The sequence below is a fragment of the Sciurus carolinensis genome, chromosome 14, assembly GCF_902686445.1.
Source record: "Sciurus carolinensis chromosome 14, mSciCar1.2, whole genome shotgun sequence".
NCBI lineage: Eukaryota > Metazoa > Chordata > Mammalia > Rodentia > Sciuridae > Sciurus > Sciurus carolinensis.
Window position 1 is genome coordinate 35062092 of NC_062226.1, and position 23745 is coordinate 35085836.

General features: G+C 39.9%; 1 protein-coding gene across 1 annotated transcript; it reads right to left on the minus strand.

The window, feature by feature from the left end:
* Positions 1–177: 177 nt before the first annotated feature.
* On the minus strand, positions 178–23545 carry LOC124964073 (uncharacterized). The gene is made up of 5 exons (XM_047523993.1): positions 23507–23545; positions 14208–14387; positions 4833–4932; positions 2393–2523; positions 178–471 (listed from the first exon to the last, which is right to left on the minus strand). Exons 1-5 carry the CDS (start codon positions 23543–23545, stop codon positions 178–180), a joined length of 744 nt encoding a protein of 247 aa, XP_047379949.1.
* Positions 23546–23745: the final 200 nt, after the last annotated feature.

Sequence of the window (23745 nt, forward strand, 5' to 3'; positions counted from 1 at the left end):
AGCTGGCAGTTTCTTGGGGAGTGAAGCAAAATCCTCAGTAAGGGAAAGCCTGAGACTCAAGGAAATACATTTATTTACTTTCTTCTCTATCCAGTGACAGATATTTTTTAAAATTACTTTCCAACTGATGTCTTCTAATACAACAGGACTGAAATGATAAACACTTTTGTCAATTTTTTAAACTTTGGGAGCAGCAAGTTCACTCTCCATGTCCTTAACATCACTCGTTCTGCCCATCAAGTAGAATTCTTTGTTGGGAATGAGTTTGATAAAATGAGCAAGACGGTTGGCCATGGCATAAAAAGATGAAATGGCAGCTATGTCCCAGGCATCTTCTCTACTGAAGCCATACACCTCAAGCTTTTTGAAATGGTCATCTGTTATATCATCAGCCCGGGAAACAGCAAGTGCAAACTCCAGCATTGCTTTTTCCCGAGCAGGGAGATCAGACTTTCTCCAATTCACACAGACCTGCAAGAAAATACACAGTCAGAAGCGGATTATCTTGTCAACTACAATACAAATAATCAAACACAGGCTTAATAAAATTGACACTGATGGAAAAAAAGACCCTCTAGGCTAGAATAAAGGGGTAAAAATCAGACCAAAACAAAGTTTTCTGAGAAAAGTAGAGCTCAAAAATTCTCTTTGACCTGCCCCACCAATCAATACCAAATAAAATATTTACAAAATTAATAGCTTACGCTTATCAATTACTGTATGCTAAGAATGTGCTCAATGTTTTGTATTCTTTATCTCATTTAATTCTTATAAAAACCCCAGGCAGTTGTATTTTTATTATCATCCCCATTTTATTGACGAACTGCAGCTCAAAGAGGTGAAGTGACTTCCCCAAGATTATATGGCTAAAGTACAGCATAGCTGGGATCTGATTTCAAGTGTAATGGATTCCAAAGACTAGGTAATCTTTTCCCTTGCTGAAGCAAAATACTAGAAACCACTAAAACCTTAAAATAAAATAGTTCGGTGTTTTAGTCAGCTTTTTTGCCACTGTGATCAAAAGCCCTGACAAAAACTACTAGAGGAGGAAAAGTTTTATTTGGGGGCTCATTGTTTCAGAGGCCTAAATCCATAGATGGCCAACTCCATTACTCTGGGCCCAAGCTGAGGACAGAAGGGCATGGCAGAGAAGAGCAGCTCAGGACATGATAATCAGGAAGCAGAGAGAGACTCTGCTTACCAGGGACAAAATATATACCCCAAAGGCATGCCCCTAATAACCTACCTCCTCCAGCCACAACCTACCTGCCTATAGTTATCACTCAACTTAATCCTTATCAGTGAATTAACACATTGATTAGGTTAGGGTTATAATAAACCAATCATTTAACTTCTACTTTCTTGCACTGTATCACACATGAGCTTTTAGGGACAACTCATATCTAAACTGTAACATTCCATAAACCATTCTGTGATAACACACTCTATGGCCACTTGGGAGAGTGATCCTGGATGAGCAAAAGTTGGGTGACTGGGCAGGATGCACTCAGCAGGGCAAAGGGGATGATCATGAAATCATTTTCAGGCTGGCAAGAGAGACCCTTTGGGAATAGGTTCTCCATAGGTCAAATCAAAAGGGAAAACTGGGGTGTAGGGAAACTGATGAACCTCAACTTTGAGAATAAATGCAGAGAACACATGTTTCTATTCACCAGTCTTAAGGATCAGGGATTTCACTGTAGCTATCAGTAGGACTTTGTAAGCTTGGTAATAAATCCACATTTACTATGTCTTATCCTATTTTTCTGGAAATAGACATAATAATGATACCCAAAGGGCATGACTTTGGACAAAGCAAGGACAGGGTAAGTTGTTGGCTAGAGACTTGATGGGCAAGAGCTAGTGGAGGCAGTTCCAGAATTAGAAGCAGACAGGCCAATGCTTGGGATCAACAGTAAGAATTTAAAAAGCCCTAAAAAGTTGGTTTGGGCCCATAAAGAATAATCAGTGGATGGACAAAATTCACACTGGAAGAAAATGCAAACAGTATACTGTAGCAGAAAGAAGGCAAGCTTTGAAAAGAGATTCTTGCCACAGTATAGTTGTTCTATGCTAAGTTAAATCTCTGAACCTCAAGTGTAAAATGGTTACAATACGGCAGTTAACTGCCTTAGAGAGGCAGTTATGTGCATTTGATAGAATGTATGTCCAGTAACCAGTAACATGTTTGATATTAATCTGGCACATAGTTTTTCCCAATATCAAACACCACATACATGCAAAAGCAGGTGGGCACAGTGACAGGAACTGGAAGGGAATTCAAGCAATGAGTTAGAGGTTTTGTTCCCTGTACCATACAATGACATGGGCTTTGCCCTTTCCTCAGGTATGGAAAGGCCCTAGAACTGGAACAGGGGAGGTGGGCACTAACCTGGTCAGAGAGCACTGGGTTCTTTGAGTAGACCCTGTACCAAGCACTGTGGACAACCACATGGTATAGGCTCCTGTCTACCAGGCTGGTCACTACAATAATGAGTTCCTTGTCTGCTCGGCTGAGCTGTCCTGGAGAGGAAGAGGAAAGAAACCTGTCAACAATTCCTGGGCAATAGCTTAGAACCTAAACAGGCTCAGTCATGTTTTAGCAGTAGGCTCTGCTCACCCATCAACTTGCCTGCCATTCACTTACACATTCATTCATTCACTCATCTCCTGTCCCTTGCTACTAACTGGCCTATTTTGCTTTTATTTATTTATTTATTGGTGGCACTGAGATTGGTGAGATTGAACCCAGCCCATGATCTAGTGCATGATACGCAAGTACTCTACCACTTAGCTACATCCTCAGCCCTTTATGAATTTTATTTTGATACAGGGTCTCACTAAGTGGCCTAGGATGGCCTCAAACTTGTGATGCTCCTGCTTTAGCCTCCTGATCACCAGCATTTTACTTTCTTCACTGTATGTAGTACTTTCTGAAGTCAACTTGTTCTTTCTTTTCTTTCTCTTATTCTTCTTTTCCTCCTCTTATTCTTTGGTTGTTCACTGTTCGTTTTTTTCTTTTAAGAGTATGTTTGAGGGCTGGGGAGATAGCTCAGTTGGTAGAGTGCTTGTCTTGCAAGCACAAGGCCCTGGATTCAATCCCTAGCACTGCAAAAAAAAAAAAAAAAAAAAAAAAAAAAAAGAGTATGTTTGAAATCCTATTTTTTTCTGCCAGGCATACCCATAATTGCAATGACTTGGGAGGCTAAAGCAGGAGAATTCAAAGTTTGAGGCCAGCCTCATAAGCTTAGTGAGACCCTGTCTCCAAATAAAAATAAAAAGGGCTGGATTCAATCCTTAGTATGGGAGAGGGGAGGTAGAGAGAAAGAAAGAAAGCCCATTGTTTTTAAAAGAAAATTTTGTCCATCACATCCCCAAAGAAGTACTGAGCAGACAGTGGTTGCTCAGAAAATGTGTTGAATGAATTACTAAATTCAAAAAATATTTTGTGAGGTCCATCAGGTTAGGCTAACACTTAAAAGAGGAAGAAAGAGGTGGATGTGATGGCATCGACCTGTGATCCCAGCTATTCAGAAAGGATTGAAATTCAAGGCCGGTCTGGGCAACTGATCCTGTCTCAAAATAAAAAGGGTTGGAGATGTAGCTCAGTGGCAGAGCATGCACAAGGCCCTGAATTCAATCCCTAGTACTGTAAGTAAGTAAATAAAATAGAAGGAAAAAGAAAAGACTTCTTAACTTCATGGAAGCTACTGTTAGGGGTAGGGAGAGGCAGAAAAGGAAAGAACCCACTTTGGTACCTGGCACAATTCTGGGAACGTTACATATGTAATCTCATTTACTCCTTACCTCAGCTCTGTGAGTGGGTATTATTAATGTCATTTTACTAGTAATGGAATTAAGGCTCTGGGGCATTTAAGTACTTTGCTGAAGTTGCTTGGATTATTTATGGCAGAACTCACATATGAACACACAATTGGTCTTTTCCCTGTAGAATAGAGAAGCTGCAGAAAAGGGCAGATGAGAGGGTTGTAGGCGATCAGACAAGGAATTCTTCCTTATAAGTGAAGGCAGGTGAGATGGACTTTGAATGAAAAATCAGATTCACAAAGGCACAAATAGGGGCATAGTAAAGTATGAGCAAAGTTAGAGAGGCAATCTTATGAGACCTAAATGCTATGGGGAACAAAATGTAGCCCCCATTTTGACTTGAACATAAAGAGGGGCTCAGGGTGGGAAGCTGGCTAGTAACAGACCAAAGAGAACCACTCTATGACTGCTGGCTTTCTCCCTGTATCTGCCTTCTTCCTTCAGTAATAGAACCTCTTCATTTAGCTGGGCACATGGCCAATCAGCTTCCCTTGTAGCTAGATGAGACAGTGAAACAAAGTTCTATCCAATGCGATATAAACAGAAGTGATATACACAACTCCTATGTCATGACCTTAAAGAGAAGGGACTTTTTCCCATCAGTGCTGCTCCTTTCTGCTGGTACATGGTGATCCAGCTAAGCTTGTAGGCAAGGGCAGTCCCAAACAGTAAACAACACTATGCCAGCACTTAGCAGCTTATATAGACTACCAGGCGAGAGAGAAAGAGTGAGAGAAAACATTTTTTAAACCAATGTATCTTTGTCTCTGCTTAGCAGCAGCCTAATTTGAATCCTAAGTATTATGTACATGATTGCCAGGCTTATTTCAGTTCTATATCTATTACCACAAATCTGGACTTAGACCTCTAACTCAGAATCCAGAGATGTCACTGAAGCTGAGCTTCTCCCTAACCCCAGCAATCTGGGACATGTGGAAAGAAATGCTGGCAAGTAAGCACATGTATTTCACCCAAGAATGATTTAGCATTGATTCTCTCTTTACCTGTTGCTTTGTTGTAGATGGCATTGTAATAAGCAAAGAAGGCTCGGAATTCCAATGGCCGGTAAGATAAAACTTTAAATACATTTGGTAAAAATCCTGTCTGCAGGGAAGAAAAAAGACAGGTTCACACAAAATGGAACTAAGAGCAAAAAGAATTTGCAGAATAAGCAAACAGAAATTGGGTACTCCCCATATTGTCTACTGAATCCAGATGTACTCTTGGGAAGGTCACAGCCTTTTTATACATACCTTCATCTTTTAGGGTTTTATAATTATTATTTCTAAAGGGGTATAAAATGTCTTTTTGGTAAGTAGTCTGATGAAGTTTAGAAAGTGAATGTAACAGATAAAACAAATGAGACGTCTTTGAATTTAGATTCTACTGTTTAGGTCCTAGAAGCGCTGGTGGTACTCATTATTTCTAAGAATTAAGTTAGTAACAAGCCTCAATATTAGTAAAGTACTTTGTAAGGTTCTTTCACACATCCAATCTCATTTATCCTTCTCTACAACCTTGTAAGGTAGGTAAAGCAGGTATTTTTTAAAATTTATTTTAATTATAAACAAATGGGATACATGTTGTTTCTGTTTGTACATGGAGTAACAGCATACCATTTGTGTAATCATACATTTACATAGGGTAATGATGTTTAATTCATTCTGTTATTTTTTCCTTCACCCCCACCCCTCCCACCCCTCTTTTCCCTCTATACAGTCCCTCTTTCCTCCATTCTTGCCCCCCTCCCACCCCCCAAAATGTGTCATCATCCACTTATCAGTGAGATCATTCGCCTTTTGGATTTTTGAGATTGGCTTATCTCACTTAGCATGATATTCTCCAATTTCATCCATTTGCCTGCAAATGACATACTTTTATTATTCTTTATAGCTGAGTAATATTCCATTGTATATATATGCCACAGTTTCTTTATCCATTCATCAACTGAAGGACATCTAGGTTGGTTCCACAGTCTGGCTATTGTGAATTGAGCAGCTATGAACATTCATGTGGCTGTGTCTCTGTAGTATGCTGATTTTAAGTCCTTTGGGTATAGGCTGAGGAGTGGGATAGCTGAGTCAAATGGTGGGTCCATTCCAAGTTTTCTAAGGAATCTCCACACTGCTTTCCAGAGTGGCTGCACTAATTTGCAGCCCCACCGGCAATGTATGAGTGTACCTTTTTCCCCACATACTCTCCAACACCTATTGTTGCTTGTATTCTTGATAATCGCCATTCTAGTTGGGGTGAGATGGAATCTTAGGGTAGTTTTGATTTGCATTTCTTTTATTACTAAAGATGGTGAACATTTTTTCATATGTTTGTTGTTTGTTTGTAGATCTTCTTCTGTGAAGTGTCTGTTCATATCCTTAGCCCATTTGTTGATTGGGTTATTTGTATTCTTCGTGTAGAGTTTTTTGAGTTCTTTATAGATTCTGGAAATTAGTGCTCTATCTGAAGTATGAGTGGCAAAGATATTCTCCCACTCTGTAGGCTCTCTCTTTGCATTGCTGATAGTTTCCTTTGCTGAGAGAAAGCTATTTAGTTTGAATCTATTCCAGTTGTTGATTCTTGCTTTTATTTCTTGTGCTATGGGAGTCCTGTTAAGGAAGTCTGATCCTAAGCCAACAAGGTGAAGATTTAGACCTACTTTTTCTTCTATAAGATGCAAGGTCTCTGGTCTCATTTCAAGGTCCTTGATCCATTGTGAGTTGATCTTTGTGCAGGGTGAGAGATAGGGGTTTAGTTTCATTCTGTTGCATATGGATTTCCAGTTTTCCCAGCACCATTTGTTGAAGAAGCTATCTTTTCTCCATTGCATATTTTTGGCCCCTTTGTCTATATGAGAAAATTGTATTTATTTGGGTTTGTGTCCGTGTCCTCTATTCTGTACCATTGATCTGCCTGTCTATTTTGGTGCCAATACCACACCGTTTTTGTTACTATTGCTTTGTAGTATTGTTGAAGTTCTGGTATTGTGATACCCCCTGCTTCATTCTTCCTGCTAAGGATTGTTTTAGCTATTCTGGGTTTCTTATTCTTCCAGATGAATTTCAGGATTGCTTGCTCTATTTCTGTAAGGTACGTCATTGGGATTTTAATTGGAATTGCATTGAATCTGTACAGCACTTTTGGTAGTATGGCCATTTTGACAATATTAATTCTGCCTTTCCAAGAACATGGGAGATCTTTCCATCTTCTAAGGTCTTCCTCAATTTCTTTCTTCAATGTTTTGTAGTTTTCATTGTAGAGATCTTTTACCTCTTTGGTTAGATTGATTCCCAAGTATTTATTTTTTTTGAAGCTATTGCAAATGGAGTTGTTTCCCTCATTTCCCTTTCAGCTGTTTCGTTGCTTGTGTATAAAAATGCTTTAGATTAATGCGTGTTGATTTTATAGCCTGCTATTTTGCTGAATTCATTGATGAGGTCTAGAAGTTTTCTGGAGGAGTTTTTTTGATCCTCTAAATATAGAATCATGTCATCAGCAAATAGTGACAGCTTAAGTTCCTCTTTTCCTATTCGTATCCCTTTAATTTCTTTGGTCTGCCTAATTGCTCTGGCTAGAGTTTCGAGGACAATGTTGAATAGAAGTGGTGAAAGAGGACATCCCTGTCTTGTTCCCACTTTTAAAGGGAATGGTTTCAGTTTTTCTCCATTAAGAATGATGTTGGTCATGGGCTTAGCATAAATAGCCTTTACAATGTTCAGGTATGTTCCTACTATCCCTATTTTTTCTAGTGTTTTGAGTATGAAGGGGTGTTGTATTTTGTCGAACACTTTTTCTACATCAATTGAAATAACCATATGATTCTTATCCTTAAGTCTATTGACATGATGGATTATGTTTATTGATTTACGGATGTTAAACCATCCTTGCATCCCAGGGATGAACCCCACTTGATCGTGGTGCACGATTTTCTTAATATGCTTTTGGATACGGTTTGCCAATATTTTGTTAAGGATCTTTGCATCTATATTCATCAAGGATATTGGTCTAAAATTTTCTTTCCTTGATGTGTCTTTGCCTGGTTTGGGTATGAGGGTGATATTAGCTTCATAGAATGAGTTTGGTAGGGAACCCTTTTTTTCTATTTCCTGGAATACTTTGAGAAGTATTGGAATGAATTCTTCTTTGAAGGTCTTGTCGAACTCGGCTGAGAATCCGTCTGGTCCTGGGCTTTTCTTGGATGGTAGATTTTTAATGGCTTCTTCTATTTCATTGCTCGATATTGATCTGTTTAATTTGTGTATGTCCTCCTGGTTCAGTTTGGGAGGAGCATATGTCTCTAGAAATTTGTCAATGTCTTTGGTAGTTTCTATTTTGTTGGAATACAGATTTTCAAAGTAGCTTCTAATTATGTTATGGATCTCAGTGGTGTCTGTCGTGATATTTCCTTTTTCATCACAAATTTTAGTAATTTGAGTTTTCTCTCTCCTTCTCTGTTAGTGTGGCTAAGGGTTTGTCTATTTGGTTTACTTTCTCAAAGAACCAACTTTTTGTTTTGTCAATTTTTTGAATTGTTTCTTTTGTTTCAATTTCATTGATTTCAGCTCTGATTTTAATTATTTTCTGTCTTCTACTACTTTTGTTGTTATTCTGTTCTTCTTTTTCTAGGGCTTTGAGCTGTAATGTTAGGTCATTTAGTTGTTGACTTTTCATTCTTTTCTGGAATGTACTCCATGCAATGAATTTTCCTCTTAGTACCGCTTTCATAGTGTCCCACAGATTTTGGTATGTTGTATCATCATTCTCACTGACCTCTAAGAATTTTTTTATCTCCTCCCTGATGTTTTCTGTTATCTGTGTTTCATTCAATAGCATATTATTTAGTCTCCAGGTGTTGGAGTAATTTCTGTTTTTTATTTTGTCACTGATTTCTACTCTCAGTCCATTATGATCTGATAGAACACAAGGCAGTATCTCTATTTTTTTGCATTTCCTAAGGGCTGCTTTGTGGCATAACATATGGTCTAATTTTGAGAAGGTTCCATGTGCTGCTGAGAAGAAAGTGAATCCGCTTGTTGATGGATGGAATATTCTATATATACCTATTAAGTCTAGGTTATTGATTGTGTTATTGAGTTCTATGGTTTCTTTGGTTGGTTTTTGTTTGGAAGATCTATCTAGTGGTGACAGTGGTGCATTAAAGTCACCAGAATCATTGTGTTGTGGTCTATGTGATTCCTGAAATTGAGAAGGATTTGTTTGATGTACAGGGATGCACCATTGTTTGGGGCATAAATATTTACTATCGTTATGTCTTCCTGATTTATGGTTCCCTTAAGCAGTATGAAATGTCCTTCTTTATCCCTTCTGACTAACTTTGGTTTGAAGTCCACTTTATCTGATATAAGGATGGAAACCCCCGCTTTTTTACTGAGTCCATGTGCGTGGTAGGTTTTTTCCCATCCTTTCACCTTTAGTCTGTGGATATTTTTCTATGAGATGAGAGTCTCTTGCAGGCAGCATATTGTTGGGTCTTTCTTTTTAATCCATTTTGCCAGTCTGTGTCTTTTGATTGATGAGTTTAGGCCATTATGTCAGGGTTATTGTTGAGATATGATTTGTATTCCCAGTCATTTGGCTTATTTTTGGTTTTTAAGTTGGCTTGGTTTCTCCTTTGAGTGGTTTTTCTCTAAGGTAGTTCCTCCCTTTGCTGACCTACATTGTTGTTTTTCATTTCCTCTTCATGGAATATTTTGTTGAGAACATTCTGTAGCGCAGGCTTTCTATTTGTAAATTCTTTTAACTTTTGTTTATCATGGAAGAATTTTATTTCATCTTCAAATCTGAAGGTTAGTTTTGCTGGGTATACGATTCTTGGTTGGCAACCATGTTCTTTCAGAGCTTGAAATATGTTGTTCCAGGCCCTTCTAGCTTTTTAGAGTCTGGGTTGAGAAGTAGGCTGCTATCCATATTGGTCTCCCCCTATATGTAATCTAATGCTTTTCTCTCACGACCTTCAAAATCCTAGCTTTATTTTGAATGTTAGGCATTTTCATTATAATGTGCCTTGGTGTGGATCTGTTGTGATTTTGTGCATTTGGTGTTCTATAAGCCTCTTGTATTTGATTTTCCGTTTTATTCTTCAGGCTTGGGAAATTTTCTGATATTATTTCATTGAATAGGTTGTTCATTCCTTTGGTTTGTATCTCTGTGCCTTCCTCAATCCCAATAATTCTTAAATTTGGTCTTTTCATGATGTTCCATAGTTCTTGGAGAGTCTGTTCATGATTTCTTACCATCTTCTCTGTTTGGGCAACTTTATTTTCAAGATTAAATATTTTGTCTTCATTGTCTGAGGTTCTGTCTTCCAAGTGGTCTAGTCTTTTGGTGATGCTTTCCATTGAGTTTTTTATTTGGTTTATTGATTCCTTCATTTCAAGGATTTCTGTTGGGTTTTTTTTTTTGAGAATCTCTATCTCTGTTGAAATGATCTTTTGTTTCCTGCAGTTGCTCTTTCAGCTTATTGGTATTGACATTCACTGCCTGCATTTGCTCTCTTATCTCATCCTTTGCTTCATGAATCATCTTAATCATGTATAATCTGAAGTCCTTTTCTGACATTTCTTCTAACATACTGTCATTGGATTCTATTAATATAGAATCTAGATTTGTTTGGATCATTTTCCTCCCATGTTTTTTCATGTTGTTCATGTATCTTCCCCTCTAGCAGTGCAGATATGGGATATTGCAGATTTCCCCCTATAGGATTATAGTGGCCCTATAGGTTTCCAAAACCCTTTCTTTAAGGGGAGATCAATATTAACAGTGCCCAATTCAGACACTATGCAATCCTAGAGCAAATAGCCCCTATGAGGACAATAACAAAATTGTTGTAATAAACAGAATGAGTTTAAATATTATCCTCAATAAAACAAACAGATTTGCAATAAGGTCTGCAGTTTCTAATGGAGGACAAAGAGGATGCAGAGGGATGTAGAATGTGGCTGTTAATGGGATAAGAAAAGATTATACAGAAGTTCTAGGTAACAGAAAGGGTGAGAGTGTAATCAAAAGAAATTGAATATTAGCATGCAAAAAAGGGAGAAAGAAACTCTGAGGGAACAGGTAAACAAAAGGAAAAGAGAGCAAGAAAAGTAAAGAAATAAAAACTTAAATTTTTTCAATATGGAGAACAAAGAAAATCTATAGTATAACAGTCATATAGTAATGAAACCTCCCAGTGTTCAGTAGCCTGATGCATGAGAGGTACCTGGCCATGAGCTTCAAGCCTCCAGCAGGTGTCTCAGGAGGGGATTTGCCCCACCTAAAGATCGGAGCTATGGCTTCCAGGATTATCCAAGATGGCCACTCTGGCTTCCAAATGTGTTGGCAAATGGGGAGCTGCAGCTCAGGGTGTGGACGTCGTCAGCTGGAGGTCCTGGAGGTGGGATGCGGTTGGTCAGGCAGGGGTCCTGGAGGTCGGGTGTGTTTGGTGTGGTTGTGGGATCCTGGATGCCGGCTGCAATCAGTCAGTCTGGGGTCCCGGTGATAGGACGCAGTCAGTTGGTCTGGGGGTCCTGGCGGCAGGGAGTAGTCAGTCAATGTGAGGGCCCCAGAGGCAGGGAGTGATCGGTCGGGCTGAGGGATCCTGGAGACGGGTCTCAGTCAGTCCGGCCAGGGGTCCTACAGGGCCTGGCTGTTGTCTCAAAATAGCGGCAGCCACGTGTAAGCAAACCTGCAGGTACTGTGACAGAGAACTTCCAGGCAACAGCAGGCAGCTGGTGCTCCACTGGAGGTTGGCGATCAGTTTGCTGACTATTGTGGGATGATCGGGAGGTGAACCTCGTGCGTTGGGTGATGGATAGGTGTAAGGCAGGCAATGGACCAGCCAGAGGCAGGCAAATGGCGGATGATAGGCGCCTGACAGTGATCAATGTGCACTCAAAAAAGGCGTCAATATGCTGGCAGACTGCAGGTCATCACAGCAGACAAATGGGGTAAACACCAGGGAATCGATAAGCAGCAAAAACTGCCTCACCAAGAAACAGATATCCTCTGCTTGAAACCGGCATTACTGAGCGACAAGGAATGCAACCTCCCTCTAGTCCGCCATCTTGGATTCCCCAAAGCAGGTATTTTTATCCTCAGTTTATAGATAAGGAAACTAAGGCCCAGAGCTGAAGGCCATTCCTTGGGATTTTGAGTTTTCAGTGTGTTTTCTAATAGTATGCTATGACAGACAACTGTCCATTCCTTCCCTCTTGCCTTGACAACAGAACCTGGATGTTGTTCAAATATGAGGTTGTCAGGAATTTCAGGGCAGGTTATAACCCTTCCCCAACTCTAATGAGTGAATCCTGATTGTTCTAAACCAATTATGGTGATTTCATTCTGCTTGTCAGTTATTGGCTGAGAAATGGGCATGTGACTCCATGGTGGCTACTGAGAAATGAAGGGAAGTCAGCTGGCAGCTTTCCTGGCTCTCCAAAAGGAATATAAGGAAAGGGCATGCCCTCCCTACTCCTGCTAGAGGTTGTGCAAGGATGTAATGTTTGCTGCTGCAATAGTCATCTAATGACTGTAGGGAATAAGTCTGAGCAGCCATCACATTAAGGAAGACAGAGCCCCAAATGGAAAGAATCTACTGGGCACTTGCCTATAATCCCAGAGATTTAGGAGGCTGAGGCAGAAGGATCACAAGTTGAAGGCCAGCCTTGGGACCTCAGCAAAATAAAATATAAAAAAGGGCTGTCTCAAAATAAAATATAAAGAAGGGATGGGGTAGAGTGCTTGCTTAACATGTGTGAGGTCCTGAGTACCCAATTCCCAGTACCCCCACACACACACAAAAAGGAAAAAATTTGATCCTTAATGGTAAGAGTAAGCTGCTGAATATTAACAACATAGGAATTACCCTATCTCTGGACCAGCAATTAAGTGTGACATTGAATTATCCTTATTGTTATACCTGTTAAATTGGATTTTCTGTACAATTGTAACTGAAAGAACCCTAGCTGATAACACATGCTAAAGATTTGTTAGTGGTCTAGAAAACAGAGCATAAAGAACTATTTATATTAACCAGAGAGAGTCTGGGAATAGGGTAGGAAAATGGGAGAGATGTGGACAGCTGTTGATGGTGCTGAGGGCTCCAAACCTTTCCCACCAGAACAGCCATATTTTTATCTTTTTATAATGGATTTCCATACAATATTTTGTTTGGAAAACAATGCACCACTACCAACTTTGAACAACAAAAGTTTAGAACAAATGCGTATGCTTAAGGAAGTGTCTTATAATTTGACAGCAGAGATCACCAGTTTTAAAAACTACCATCAGGGAGTAATGTACAAAAAGATATATGTATAAACATAAATATGTACATAAATGAAAAGAAATATACACAAAAATTGTTACAAGTCCTAAGAATCTAAGATTTGGAGATTGTTGAAATAAATTACAATATCTGTTACACAATGAGATATCATGTAACCACTAAAAAGAATGTTTTGACCTAGAAACAAGTTCAAGATAACAAGATCTCATTTTTAAAAGTACATATACATTTATACAAACAAAACAGTGGTTGACTTTGTACAGGGGAATCAGATTTTTATTATTTTTAAATTTTCTGCTTATTCATCTAATTTTTCAATAATTTTTCTTTCTTTTTTTGGTATTGGGAATTGAAACCAAATGATGCACTTCACCACCGAGTTATATCCCAGCCCTTTTTATTTTTTATTTTGAGACAGGTCTCACTAAGTTGCTTAGAGCCTTGCTAAGTTGCTGAGGCTAGCCTCAAATTTGCAATTCGCCTGCCTCAGTCTCCCGAGACACTGGGATTACACGCATGCACCACCATGCCAGGCTTCAACATGCAATTTTTTTTTCTTTTTTTGATACAAGGGATTAAACCCAGAGGCACTTAACCACCAAATCACATACCTAGCCTTTTAAAATATTTTATTTAGAAACGGTCTTGCTAAATTGCTCAGGGCCTCGCTGTTGCTGAGATTGGCTTTGAACTTGTGATCCTCCTCTCTTAGCCTCCTGAGCCACTGGGTTTGCAGGCATGCACCACCACACTGCGACATGTAATTTTTAAAAGTAACTTTAAAAGAAAAGAACAAGATACCTCTCGCACTTGTTTAAGCAACTCCTCATATTCTCAATGGTTTTATCTCAACACTATAGTGCTAAATAGAACTACAGAGTGTACCTCTGTCACATATGGGCAGAGGACTGAATGACAAAGAAGAGTCTCAGAACCCAAGAGGAAAAGGTATGAGATACAAAAGGACCCAAAGGAAGGGTCCATCCACAGTGAGGAAGTTGGACAGGCTGTGGTAATTAGTACCAGGGATTTCACTCAGGTAAACAAAGGTCTGCGACAGCGGTGACTCCCTGTACCAGGTGTGTCTTACCTTCTTTTCTATCTCCTCCATGAGCTCTACAATGTCAAAAGGCAGGTCCTTCTTGTAGGGAATGGGGTAACGACTAATGGGTTTGGACTTCTCTTCCTGGTGAGCCTCAAAAAGGCGGAAGTTCAGGGTCACCACAGGCAACTTGTTCCAAAGCCTACTGGTCACAAGGTGAAGAAAAGACTGAAAGGATACAAAGATAGGTTGAGATGAGCTACTGAAGGTATGGCTCTATATCTGGGCTTAAAGGAAATATAGAAAACAGGTTCCATCTCTTGGGCAGTTCCCACTGATCAGAAGTCCTTAAGCCATCTGGAAAAGGATCCTGAGCCCAACCTGAAACAATGCTGTAATCAATTAGAAATGTCTGAAGTGGGAATAGGTTATGGTGACCCAAGTAATTTATATTTGTAATACTTGGTTAAAGTCCAGCCTCGTACCTCCTAATAGTAATAAAACCTCCTGGGGTTCTTTATGGCCATGAAGTCTTTCTAGTGGCTCTTTTAAAGTCTATCAAGTGATTGCAAGGATTTTATCATCCTCTGCCAACAATATTAACTTATATAATTAACACTTAATATACCAGGTATTTGTTTGTTTTGGTACTGCGGATTGAACCTAGGGGAACTCCATCATTGAGTTACATCCCAAATCCTTTTTATGTTTTAAAATTTTGAGACAGGGTCTCATTAGGTCACTGAGGGTCTTGCTAAGTTGCTGAGGCTGGTCTCAAACTTGCAATCCTCCTGCCTCAGCCTCCGGCATTGTTGGAATTACAGGTATGTGCCACTGTGCCCAGCTATACCCAGTTTTTTTTCATATATTCTCTAATACTCCAGCAATCCTATATACTTTTTAAAAACTTTATGCTTTTTTATAAACATTATTTTTTCATAACTTTTATTTTTTTATGTGGTGCTGAGGATTGAACCCAGTGCCAGTATGAAAACTAAGAATGAGAAAGGCCCACACAGAGCTAAATGTTTGAGTTGGATTAAAATTCAGAACTGCCTGACTCAATTATGTAGTCCTGTTTCCTATTAAAAAAAAAAAGTAACAAAATACCATTCTAAATGAAAAGTGTGAAACAGACAAAAATCTGAGTAGGCAGCCCCTTCATGCCTTTTATCTTAGAAAGTTATAAGAATGCCACAAGAAAATCAAGGAGTATGCCTTTCTAGAAAGCTCAGTCTGGTCAGGTAATCCTGACCAGGGTGATGGAAAATAATATTCCTGTAAGACAGCCTCTGGCAAAAATGAAAGATGGTGTGGCTTGGAAGGAGGGAAGGAAACTGGCCAAATGTTAAACCTCTTCCAGTAAATCCTTTCCCAGTAACAATGGGTCCCCTGGGTAAAAGCAAACTTTCATCCCTTCCTGGGTTCCTCCCCAGAATCTCCACCAAAACCAAACATGCATCCCTTCCTAACCACAAGGGGCCCTGAAGGGAAAAGGGGGATGCTGAAATGCTGGGCCCTGGACTTTTACCCTTCCCCTTTGCTGATGTGCTGGAAGGAGAAAAGCAAATAGTGAAGCTCTGGGAAACAATGAATCCCAGAGGAAGAAGAAAGGCAATGGGTGGGATTTGAGTTTCCATTCCTTAGGATCCCAGCTCCTATCTCTCCTGGTAACAATGAGTTTCAAACTTTTAACAACTACTTTCCTGAGTTAAAACTGTAACCCACACAACTAGTTCCCGGACTATCCAATTGGCACGTCTGCAGTTTCCAATGATTAACTGTGAAATATAAAACTCAGATACCTTCTGTAACCCAGAGGCCATTTTCATACACAGAAAATGAGCCCTCCCAGGCCTGACCGACTGTGCTGCAGAATGAAGGAAAGCTTGCTGATCCATTAGAGATCTACTTCCATCCTGGTTATTTGTGTTTTCATAAGGGTGCCAAAACTGTATTGGTTATTTTTGCTTACAAACCTAAGGCTGTGAAAGACAGTATAACAAAGGGCTGTCTGAAGTCAGGCTGCCTGAGTCAAAACCCATTTCTGTCCTTTATTCTTTGGTAAAGTACCAAAGATAATAGCAACTCATAGAGCTGTTGTGATGATTTAATGAATTGATATATATATATATAATGCTCTTAAAATAGATCTGTGTATTTAGCAAATTCTGTATATTTATTAAATAAATAAAATGTTGATGCTTTAGAAAAAAAGGTGTCATTAAAGTATATTGTAGTACACTGTGGACCTATCAAATGACATCTGCTTACATGTTTAAATGCTAGACACACAGAAAAGATCTAGGCAGGTACCCTCACGCCCTTGTGATAGTTACTTTTTTGTGTTAACTTGACTGGGCTAAGAGATGCCCAAATAGCTGTTAAAACATTATTTCTGGGTGCACCTGTTAGGGTGTTTACAGAAAAAACTACCATTTGAATAAGTAGACTGAGTAAAGAAGATCCACCCTTACTAACTGGGAGGGATCATCCTGTCTGATTCCTAATAGAACAAAAAGGCAGAAGGCAGATTTACTCTTTCTCTTCAACTAGAATGCCCATCTTCTCCTGCCCTTAGGCATCACAGCTCCAGGTTCTCTGGCTTCCATTCTCAGTTCTCAACCTTCAGACTTGGACTGGGAGTTACATTATCAGCTCCATTGGTTTGCAAGCCTTCCGACTCAGATGAAATTATACCACCTTCTTTCCCAGTTCTCTAGCTTGCAAACCTTGATAGTGGGAATGCTCTACAATTGTGTAAACCAGTCTCATAACAGATGTCCTTTTATAGCTATATCTATCTCCTGTTGGTTTTGTTTCTCTGGAGAATGCTGAATAACACACCATGTGAGAACTCTCCATGGATGTCATCTACTGTAAGAGTTTATCTCTTTGATGTTCATATCTGATGCTTCATCTTTGTGCTAGCAAGTTCTTCCTACTGAAGAGGAAGGTCTAGGCTAAGAAATTTTGTGCTCTGTTACCTCAGCTTTCACCATCTGCTAGCCAGTGTGGTGCAAATATCTAAGTCACCAGGCCAAAGCCACTGGTCTCTGAAGCTGCCACATCAAAAAGCTCTGTGTCTACACACTTACACTATTGGCGATTTAGACTGGGAAACCAAAAGTGAGGCAGTTGGCAATGATGTCTGGGGCTGAAAAATCATAAAGTAGAGCAAAGCCAAGGTAGAGGCAAGATGTACCATGGCACATCAAAGGAGTGAGAGGCAGAAATTGTGAGAAAACAGCAACTATGATGGGGAGAGAAGACTCAGGGTAGGGAGGCAGGGAAAAAAGTTGGTAACCGAAGGAGATGCAGATAGATAGATAAAAAGAGACAGAACTGGGAGACAAGAATTGTTCCTGGCAGATGTCCTGGGGTCTTGCTTCAGGGGTCCCTTGATGTATTCAGAATGAGTGGTCAGTTTCAGTTTCCATGTGAGAAGATTTAATAATGCCTGAAACAGAGCTCATGCAATTACAAGAAGAATCAGAATGAAACCAAGAAAGCAAATGGGTCCTTTCACTTAGAGAGACTTCTCTAATTCTAAGAAAACAATGTCCTCAAGGAGTAAAGCATTTCTACCATATAACCTTGTTTTATTATTTTTTTAATTATTATTATTTTTGTACTGGGGATTGAACCCAGGGGCTCTTAACCACTGAGCCACATCCCCAGCCTCTTTTTTGTATTTTATTTAGAGACAGGGTCTTGCTGAGTTGCTTAGGACTTAGTTCCTGAGGCTGGCTTTGAACTCATGAACCTCCTGCCTTAGCCTCCCAAACCACTGGGATTTCAAGTGTGTGTGACCACGCCCAGCCCATATAACTTTGTTTTTAAAATAAACAGAAAATACTCATATAATGCATAAGTATACATCTAAGAGTATTCTAGGTTGCTTTATATATATTTACTCAAAACTCAAGTTAAGTTAGTACTGTTAGTCTCTCCATTTTAGAAATGAGAAAGCATAGGCATAAAAAAGTTACCAAGTGTATAATTGGCAGAGCATGGATTCAGATCCAAGCATCCAGCTCCAGAGTTCACACAGAACCATGTGCAACACTGCATGTACGAGCACACTGCCAAGCATGGCAACTCAACAATATTTCTTTAAAATCTCTACATCCAAGTCCATCTATAAATCTCAGCTCTGGTCCCCACTTTCCCCTAAATACTTTTTTAACATTTTAATTCTGAACTGTTGAGTCACTGTAATATCAATGAAAAGAACATCTTTTATTTGTTGAATTAGTACTTCACTAGGCTTATTGGTGGAGCCTTGCAGGCACTGTCCCTAAACTCCTGCTATAGTTTGGATTTGGAATGTCCCCCAAAGGCTTATTTGTTAAAGGTTTAGTAGTCAGCCTGTGGCAGTACTGGGCGGTAGTAGAACCTTTAGGAGGTGGGCCTATTGAGAGGAAGTTAGGTCACTGATGGCATGCCCATGAAGGACCTATTGGGACCCTGGTCGCTCCTTCCCTCTCTCCCTCCCTCCCTTCCTCCCTCCCCATTTGTCTTTTCCCTTTCCTCCCCCCACCCTCTCTCTCTCTCTTTTATTTGCTCCCTGACTGCCATGAGGTGAGCAGATTTTCTCACAAAGTCTGCCTGCCATGCTGTACTGCCTCACCATAGGCTAAGGTTTAAAACCTCTGAAACCATAAGCTCTAATAAATCTTCTTTTAAGCTGATTATGTCAAGCATTTTGTCATAGCAATGCAAGGCTGAAGTAACAGAATTACTATATCTACCCCACTGGGGGCAACCATGACTCAGCTACCATGAGGGAATACAAGCTTAGTATTGCCACAGGTTCATATACTTTCAAGAAAAGCTGAACGTGGAAGTGCAAAATGTGGCCTGCTGTCAGCTCAATGATGCAGCAAGAAATAGGACATAGAGCAACCTACCTCCTCACCATTAAGTAGGTGGCTTTCGTGACCTCGAGATACAGATACTTTGAGAGAGGATTGCAAGTTTGAGGCCAGCCTCAGCAATTTAGCATGCCCTAAGCAACTTAGTGAAATTCTGCCTCAAAATTGAAAAAAAAAAAAAAAGAAAAGAAAAGAAAAAGGGCTGGAGGATGTAGCTCAGTGGTGAAAGTGCCTCAGGGTTCAATGCCCACTATTAATATAACAAGACATACAAATGGTCATTAGGTACATGAAAACTTTCTTAGCATTATTAGACATTAGGGTAATGCAAATTAAAATCACAATGAGATACCATTTCATACCCACTAGCATGGCCATAATCAAAAAGACAATAGCAAATGTTGAGATGTGGAGAAACAGATCTTTATACAATGCTGACAGAAATGTAAAATGGTGCTAGTTTTTTAAGAAATGGTGATAGTTTTTTAAGAATCTAATGTAAATTTATCACATAGTCCAGTATTTCTACTACTAGGTACCTATCTATCCAATACAAATGAACATATACCTCCCCACAAAGACTTGTATACAGTATTCATAGCATTAATCATAATGAAAAAAGGACAAATAACCCAAAAGTCCACAGGCTGATGAATGGATAAACAAAATGTGGTTGGTTCATCTATACAATATACTAGCATTCCAAATTTAAAAAAAAGAATACATGCTACAAATATGTACAAAATTCAAAAAATTAAGTGAAAGAAGCCAGACCCCAAACGTGTATTATTCAGTCCCATCTAAATGAAACACCTAGAAGAGGCACACTACAGAGACAGGAACTAAAATTAGCAGTTGGGTAAGGCTGGGGTAGGAACAGGAATTGATTGCAAATAGGTACAAAGGATCTTTTAGAGTGACATTCTAAAACTGTCTTTTTGATAATGGCTATCCTAGTGAGGTTGAGATAGTTTCTCACTGTGGTTTTACTTTACATTTTCTGAATGACAAAATGTAAGCATATTTTGTGGATTTATTGGCTATTTGTTAATCTTATTTGAAGAAATATTCTTTGGATCCTTTTCCCACTTTTAAATTGGGAAATTTTTATTTTTCTTACTGAGTTGTAAATTTTCTTTATATCTTCTAGATAACGTGTCCTTTATCAGCAATGATTCTTCAAATATTTTCTTCCATTCTATTGGGTTTTGTTCTAAGTTTGATTAGGTCAATTTTTTCTTTTTTTTTTCTTTCTTTCTTTCTTTTTTTTTTGCGGTGCTGGGGATTGAACCCACGGCCTTGTGCTTGCAAGGCAAGCACTCTACCAACTGAGCTATATCCCCAGCCCTAGGTCTAATTTTTCTATTTTTTTCTTTTAATGCTTGTGTTTTCGGTAGTGTCAGGTCTAAGAAACTACCATCATAATTGTCTCCATGTTTCTTTCCAAGAGTTTTGCAACTTTAGTTCTAACATTTAGGTCTTTGATCTATTTAGAGATAATTTTTGTATGTAGTTTGAGATAGGGGTCCAACTTTGTTCTTTTGCATGTAGATATTCAGTTGTCCAAATATCATTTGTTGAAAAGAATGTTGTTTTCCTCCCACTGAATCACCTTGGCATCCCTGCCCAAAATCAATTGAGCATTAAGTGTAAGGGTTTATTTCTATAATCTTAATTCTGTTCCACTGACCTATGTCTAATGAATATTCCAGGACTATACTGTCTTGATTACTGCAGACTTGTGGTAAATTTTGAAATCAGAAATGTAAATCCTCCAACTCTGTTCTTCAACATTGTTTTGGCTATTCTGTGTCACTTAGATTTTCATATGAATTTTAGGAGTAGTTTGTCAGTTTCTGCCATGAAGTCATTTGGGACTGTGACTGTGATTAAGTCAAATCTGTATACAAAGTTGGATAGTACCACTGTCTTAACAATATTGACTCTTCTCATTTATGAACATAGGGAACATCTCCAACTATTTGCATCTTCTTTATTTTAACAATGTTTTGTAGTTTTCAGAGTTTAAATTTGGTAGGTCTTTTGTTAAATTTAGTTCCAGATGTTTTATTCTCTTTGATACTATTATAAATGGGATTTTTAAATTTCACTTCAAATATACAGAAATACAATTGATTTGTGTATATTATTTTTGAATCCTAAAACCTCACTGAACTTGTTAGTTGTAATGTATATGATATTAGTTGTGGGTTTTTCATAGATGCCCTTCATCAGGTGAAGGAAGTTCCTTTCTAATCCTACTTTAGTTTTTTTTGTTTTGTTTTAAATCATAATTTGTCAAATGCTTTATCTGCAACTTCTGAGATTCTTTTTTAAATGTGTGGTATTATTCATCAGTGAAGCCATCTAGGTTTAAGACTCCATCTTATTGCTGTTTTTGATGTGTTGGCTCTTACAACCTCATCAATGTACTGCCTCTCAGCACCAAAATCACCCTTCACTGCCTCCTCTGAGAAAATGCATCTGAGCCTTTAAAATAATTTTTTTCTGTTGCTATCTATCTTGACAACAAGCTATTTATTGGTAAAATGCCCTAAATAGGCATTGCAGGAGAAATGGGATTTTCTTCCTGACCAAATGTACTCAGTAGTATTCCTATAGTTCAGCAGCTTCTCCAGTGCCTGCTCCTGCTTTGCTTGGCAACCAAAAACACCCAACAGCCAGTTTTCCCTGGCACTCTATTGGGAAGTTTTGTGGCAGAGGCTTCCAGGAGTCTCTCCCAATGAATAACTTTCTTCAGCATTTTAGAAGTGGCAAAAAAGTTCTGGAGGGTAGATCTGCATAAAGTTCCACTGGTATAACCCCAGTCACTTGATGCTATTTAATGACCCATGGCTATACCTGTTCCAAAAAGATCTTGATCTCTTCTAGCTGGGGAGGGATGGAGCTCTTCTTTCTGTACTCCATCTCCACAATAGAGGCAATGGTCATTGTTTATATTTGTTCTTCCCATTCTGTTTCTTTGTAGTACTGAGGATTGAACCCAGGGGTGCTGTACCTCTGAGCTACATTCCCAGCCCTTCTTATGTTGGCTGGCTTCAAAAGTGATCCTTCTGCCTCAGACTTCCAAGTATCTTGGATTACAGGCTGTGCTCCTGCACCTGGCTTATCCCTATACTTTTCAATGCTCCCATTAGTTCTTACTAGCCATTCTCTCATTATTCTAATGCCCTATTCTAGTTTGCAATTTTTTTTTTTTTTTGGTACCAGGGAGTGAACTCAGGGGCACTAAACCACTGAGCCACATCCCAGCCCTATTTTCATATTTTATATTAGAGACAGGGTCTCACTGAGTTGCTTAGTACCTGGATGTTGCTGAGGCTGGCTTTGAACTCAGGATACCCCTGCCTCAGCCTCCCCAGCCACTGGGATTATAGGCATGCACCACCACACCAGGCTCTAGTTACTAATTCTTTATTAGTAACTGTTTTTTCCCCTTGAATATACCCTGACTGACAGACACTATGCTTTCTCATGTCCTCATAAATTTGGGCCTGGTATATAGAAAGCGCTCAATGTGTATAGTCCTATAATAGTATCATGACCCATAAAGTTCATATGCAGTTGTTAATACTTTAAGCTCTTTCTTTCTTTTGCCTCCTTTAGGATACATATCTTGACCCCTATCCCTCAAACCCTCTCATGTAGAGATAATGATTTTATCCTCTGTAATGGGTGTTAGGAGGTCACTCTAATCCGGTGGTTTCAGCCCTGTAACACTGAGTATCTTCCTGCAGAGACAATGAACCCTCCCAGGGCAGGGACCAGGATTCAGCTGCCTGCCCAGCTCAATTCCTACTTGGAGCAAATGCTCAAGTAGTGTTGTCTGAAAGCAAAAAAAAAAAAAAAAAAAAATCCCAGAAAACTCCACTTCACCAATAAACAGTGAAAAGCAACTGTGAGACGTCATCTTTCCAACTTCTAAAGTAGCAAAAACTTCTGAAAAGTAATTTCTGGGAAAGAATCTGGAAGGTTTCAGTCAGGTCCAACCTCCCGGAAAAACCACTCGATCATTTCCCCACAGGAAATACTCAGCGCTGCATAGATGAAGGCCAAAGGTATTGCGGCGTAGGGCCTCGACTGCAGGGCTTCTAAACCACGAGTCCCCAGCAAAGAACAGGCTTAATCCACCTGGGCCATCCAGCGGGAGCCCCGGCGCCAGACAGGACGAAGTTTGCCCGCCGCCTGCACAGGCCAAGCGGCCTCCGGCCTCCAATTTTCTCTTTTTTCCCCAATCACCACGGCCACTTTTACCACCAGAAAAGGGAGCACGTGTTGTTCCAAAACCCAAACTTTGTGCCCTCTAACCCATGGGAACCCAGGGCAGGCCTGTGCGCCTCTAAGTCCCAGGAGGCAGCCTGCAGCCGCTCACAGGCCCCAGGACCTCGGGATCCCACCTGCTGCACGCGGGAGGAATTCCGCCGCCCCACCCCGCGCGCTCCAACTCACCGGCTGCCTCAAGGCACCGAGTTGGCGAAGCACGGACATGGCGGCGCTTAGCACTCTAGCGTGAGCAGGCGGCCTTCCGGTGCGAAGGTGCCTCTGGGCGCCTGGGGTGGGTGGTACCCGCGAGGCGCTGGTGCCGCCCCCGAACTTCCGGTGCCTGAGTGACTCCGCCCTTGGGTTCTCTCCAAAGAGAGCTGCGCAGATTGCCACGTGCCACAGTAAAGTGGGCTTGGTAGGGCTCC